Below are 5,444 nucleotides of genomic sequence, written 5' to 3' on the forward strand. Positions count from 1 at the left end.
TTGTCAAAATGATGCTTGCGTCTAGGGTAGGTAGGTTGTCTACATCACAACCCTTGAGGTGCAGCTTTTATAGTACTAATTATTATTATTGGCATTGGAAGTGTTTTTTTCTCAATAATGTACGCCTTAAAAAAATAGTACCAACTACTCGACTTGAGGAACCAAGTTCCTTAGAAATAACTGAAAACATTAACGTAACAATACGTGTTTTACCGTTGAAAACCTTCTTACTCAAGGGAGTTAAAAACACGACCTAAACGGTGAAGAATGTCAGCAACTTTGGTTTCAGATTACAACTCTATATTACAGATCTCATTTTGGCCCGGTTGCTCTTCCCTTACACATATTACAGATAACACCCTTAACCTCATCAGCCTTAATACACCTACAACACCCAAAATTGTGATGCCTCTTTAATTGATCCAACTCCCCCCACAATGTCCATGCCCCCTCTTCGTTCAAGGAGTTTTGGAAGTATAATTGTCACCTCAGTCCAATGAGTGTCTCCTCCACCAGAACCTTTTCATTCTTGTCCTTTATTAAGTTAACTTGATCCAGGTCACATGCCCTCCATTCTCTCGCTCTGTCTAGCTTGTACAACTTTTTATCCCCATAATTATCCTCTAACCCAACATGCATTATAAGTACTAACTTTACCTCCTTCTTTGCCATTTTATACTTTTCCACTTTTCCTCCTCTCATCCTTACTTCTCTTAACCTCTACCTTTTCTTAGATTTGTCCGTTCCATCACTTTTTTCCTCGATGTCATCCCGATCTACCTCTCGAGACCCCCAACACCTCGAGAAGTACTCTCCCCCCACCCTACTCATTGAACCATTAACAAATATAAGAGCACAAAATGTCAATTCCTTTATTTTGGTCTATGAGTACATGGAAACAGAGAACAAAAAAAGAAAAGGAAAGAAAAAAGCTTCATATAATATGAAACATTTTATATGTCACAAATGGATTAGAGTAAGCTTCTTTGCTTGCAACATTCAATTGCTTCATCAAACATTTCCTCAAGGCCATGCTTGTACTTGAATCCACTCTCCAAAAGCTTTTTAGATGAAAATATTGGGAATTCAACTTCATTACTACTTGCCCATGTGTACCTGCAAATTAATACTCCCTCCGTTTCAAAAAGGATGACCTAGTTTGACTTGGAAAGGAGTTTAAGAAAAGAAAGAAGACTTTTTAATCATGTAGTTCTAAATTAAAGTTATGTCTAATGTACCAAAATGTCTTTCAATCTTGTGGTCTTAAACACGCCATGCAGAAAATTAAAGTTAAATTGATTGCCAAAATAGGAAAGGGGTCAATCTTTTTGAAACTGACTAAAAAGGAAATAAGGTCATTCTTTTTTAAACGGAGGGAGTAGTAAAATAAATCAAGTATCTTTTTTCCATTTCTAATTTCCTGAATGAACATTTACTAATTAGATTTTAAAATAAAAGAATCAACAATATTTAAGATAAGGCAAGTATTTATACTTACTCATTAATTTGTTTTCGAAATTCAGGATATCTTGTCAACAGATACTCAACTAGCTTTTCGCGTGTTATTTCAACAGCTGAACAAATATATCTTCCTTTTGCATTAGGATTTTCAAGAAGGTAAATGTGAGCATTTGTCACATCATCTATATGTTCATAAGGTTCATATGGAGGGTAACTCATGTTTTGATTTTGATGTCCTTCACAAATTTTCAATTACGAAGAAGTTGAGGGAATGAAAATCTATGATATTTTAAGACGTACCGAGAATCATTTCCATGGATGAACTAACAGAGCCAGGAATTGGAGGAGTAATAAAGGGTCCATGTATCCAAGTTGGGATTACAGTCACAAGATCGATACCATTTTTTTCAACAAATTCCAGAGCTGCCTTTTCTGTTAATGTCTTACTAATCGTATAAGAACGTGCAAAATTCTTTAAAGCTCTTACGATGTGTACGTTTGTCCATGAGTTTTCGTCTACTATGTCTGATGAATTCTCAACCATAATCGTAGTTGAACTAGAAGTGTATACAACACGTTTAACTGTGTTTGCATTAATACATGCTTGTAAAATACCTAAAGTACCATTGATAGATCTCTGTGTTATTATTTCTTCACTTTCTTTGTTCTCAAAATCAAATGGATGTGCAACATGAAATACTCCAATGCATCCATCAATTGCTGCATTGAAACCCTCTGGTTTGTTTAAATCGACATTAGAAATATGCAACCTTTCTTGAGCACTTGGAAGATTCGTGATGTAGCTCACATCCTTCTTGCGATCCAGCAATGAAAAAAAAGATGAAAAATTCATCGTCATATACTTTGAAGTTAGAACATATTTTTTTGGCAAAATGGTCTACTGGACCCGTAAAACTACTTGGTCTAACCTTAGTCATGCTTATGTGGAAACAACAATAACAACATATCCGGTTAAATCCAAAATATGAGATTTAGTGAGAGTAGAATATACACAGATTTTACCGCTATCTCGTGACTCTCAGCAATAATGATGTGATATATGAGGAAACTTTCATTGTAAGTACACCTTAATTCAAACATGCAGTAACTATGGGAAAAATGGAGAAGTTAACTGGTAGAGTCAGAGTCAGAATTTTCGCTAAAAAATTTAAAATATGAGGAAGAGGTTAGAGAGGTTCAACTTTTATTATTATATATAGGGATAATGCCCAAGTACCCCCTCATCCTATGCCCGAAATCTCAGAGACACACTTATACTATACTAAGGTCCTATTACCCCCCTGAACTCATTTTATTAATAATATTTTACCACTTTTCGACCTACGTGGCACTATCTTGTGGGCCCAATGATGGTTGACTTTTTTTTTCAAACTAGTTCCACGTAGGCTAAAAAGGGGTAGAAAATTACTTATAAAATAAGTTCAGGGGGGTAATAGAACCTTAGTATAGTATAAGTGTGTCTTTGGGATTTAGGGCATAGGTTGAGGGGGTACTTGTGCATTATCCCTTATATATATGTTAGTAAAAAATAATTTTAAACATATATTAACAGCGTAATTTTTTAGCATAAGATATTTGAAGCTTGTTTCTGTTTTCATGTTTGGCCTAAATGATGTACATCTTCACATAAGTATCGTAAATTGTAATAGTAACAAACCTGGATGAGCCTAATTGTGGTGTTAACATGGTAACCAATTTGAAGAAGTCTCATAAGCATCCATGATATAAGAAAACTACTTCCTCCTGTTACACATACCTTTCCCTTCTCCTTCACTTCTTCCATATCTCCTCTATTCATCTCTTCCTTTCTTCTCCTCTTTATATAGTGAAACTATCAAGTGGTTATATGTTAGTTAATTGAGTTTTTTTTCCTGACATATATATATTGAACTATAAGGTAGGGTAGGATGTACGCAGACTTTATGAGGTAAGAAGGAAACAATCAGGCTGTCTTAACCACTAGACCACTAAAGTCGTCACTTGGGCCCCCAATTTTTTTTAAAATACACAAACATATTACTTAAAGTTATATGTATGTTTAATTTTTTTTAAAAAACATGTAAGAAGTATAAAAAAGAAATACAAAATAGCCGTTAGTTTTTTCCACTTTTCTAAGGGAATGAAATATTTTATGAAAATAATTTCCTTAACTGGCAAATTGTGTTTTTCTATTTATCTCCGAAAAATTTGACCTTATATTACTATTTACCTGATACTCATCTCTTTTTTTTCTCTATTTTAATATTTTTGTTTTCAATGTTGAACTCTCTCGTAAAAAAATGATTTATTGTTGCTTACAAGTCAAAAAGAATAAAATTTCCTTTTGAGTGTCTTATTCAAAATCTTAAGAAGTGCAACATGCAATCATTATATTGAAGGAACGCAATAGAATTTCAATATTATTATATCAACTTATCAAATTCATGAACCAAATTTTATTATTGTAACGTAATTTTTTTAATTTTTCTTGAACTTTTGTTATCGTTGATATTCTTCATTAGTAAGTGTATATATTCTCGTTTTAGTTATTATTAAGAGAAATAATAGAAGTACAACATAATGATTTAATGAAAATACTCAATCAAATAAAAAGACTTGATTCTTTTCCTAATGCATATATTGCTTATACAATAATGTTAACAATTCCTGTAACTATTGTCTCAGCCGAAAGAAGTTTTTCGAAATTAAAATTGATAAAATCTTATCTAAGTGTCACGACCCAAAACGGGCCGCGAGTGGCACCCACACTTATCCTACTATGTGAGCGAACCAACCAATCTATGCCCTAACATTTCAACCATAAATAACAAAATATAATGCGGAAGACTTAAAACTCATTGATGAAAATCGATTAAATAACTTCTAAAAACTCAATACTATTTGTTCCCAAAAACTGGAAGTCATCACCACAAGAACATCTATCCTCAAATTACTAAATCTAAGAATATCTAAGAAGCTAAAATAATAAACAGCTAGTCCATGCCGGAACTTCAAGGCATCAAGACATGAAGGAGAAGATCCAGTCCAAGCTAGAAGCATTAGCTCACCCTGAGATCCGACGTGATGAAGACTGGCTAGAGTTGCGGTTAAGTTGAAGACGATGGCACGTTTGCTGCACTCCACAAATAACAAAGAAAAACAATTAAAAGTAGGGGTCAGTACAAAACACGAGTACTGAGTAGGTATCATCGGCTAACTCAAAATAAAAAGCAATATATTTCAGATAATACATAAAATCAGCTAATATTCTTAACAGGTGATAGCAACAAGTATAAGAATCATTTACAACATCACCAAACACATCTATGAGGACTCAAGCCTCCACATCATACTCTTTTTGGGAAACAGGTTCTTTAGATTGAGTATATTAACATATTTCAAGATTCATTCTCTTTACTAATCCTGGTGTCGGAACGTGACACTCCGATCCATCTACTATCCTGGTGTCGGAACGTGACACTCCGATCCATATACTATCCTGGTGTCGGAACGTGACACTCCGATCCATATACTATCCTGGTGTCGGAACGTGACACTCCGATCCATATACTATCCTGGTGTCGGAACGTGACACTCCGATCCATATACTATCCTGGTGTCGGAACGTGACACTCCGATCCATATACTATCCTGGTGTCGGAACGTGACACTCCGATCCATATACTATCCTGGTGTCGGAACGTGACACTCCGATCCATATACTATCCTGGTGTCGGAACGTGACACTCCGATCCATATACTATCCTGGTGTCGGAACGTGACACTCCGATCCATATACTATCCTGGTGTCGGAACGTGACACTCCGATCCATATACTATCCTGGTGCCGGAACGTGACACCCGATCCATCTACTATCCTGGTGCCGGAACGTGACACCCGAACCCTTACTATCCTGGTGTCGGAACGTGACACCCGATCCATCTAATATCCTGGTGTCACGGAACGTGACACTCCGATCCAT

General features: G+C 35.4%; 1 protein-coding gene across 1 annotated transcript; it reads right to left on the reverse strand.

Annotated features, from left to right (window-relative positions):
- Nucleotides 1–448: 448 nt before the first annotated feature.
- Nucleotides 449–3,377, reverse strand: LOC107002122 (vestitone reductase-like). The gene is made up of 4 exons (XM_015200032.2): nt 3,149–3,377; nt 1,762–2,293; nt 1,499–1,697; nt 449–1,116 (listed from the first exon to the last, which is right to left on the reverse strand). The coding sequence occupies exons 1-4, from the start codon at nt 3,278–3,280 to the stop codon at nt 972–974; spliced, it is 1,008 nt and encodes a 335-aa protein (XP_015055518.2). The 5' UTR covers nt 3,281–3,377; the 3' UTR covers nt 449–971.
- Between the last annotated feature and the right edge of the window lie 2,067 nt (nt 3,378–5,444).

Source organism: Solanum pennellii, chromosome 10 (genome assembly GCF_001406875.1).
Source record: "Solanum pennellii chromosome 10, SPENNV200".
Taxonomy (NCBI): Eukaryota; Viridiplantae; Streptophyta; class Magnoliopsida; order Solanales; family Solanaceae; genus Solanum; species Solanum pennellii.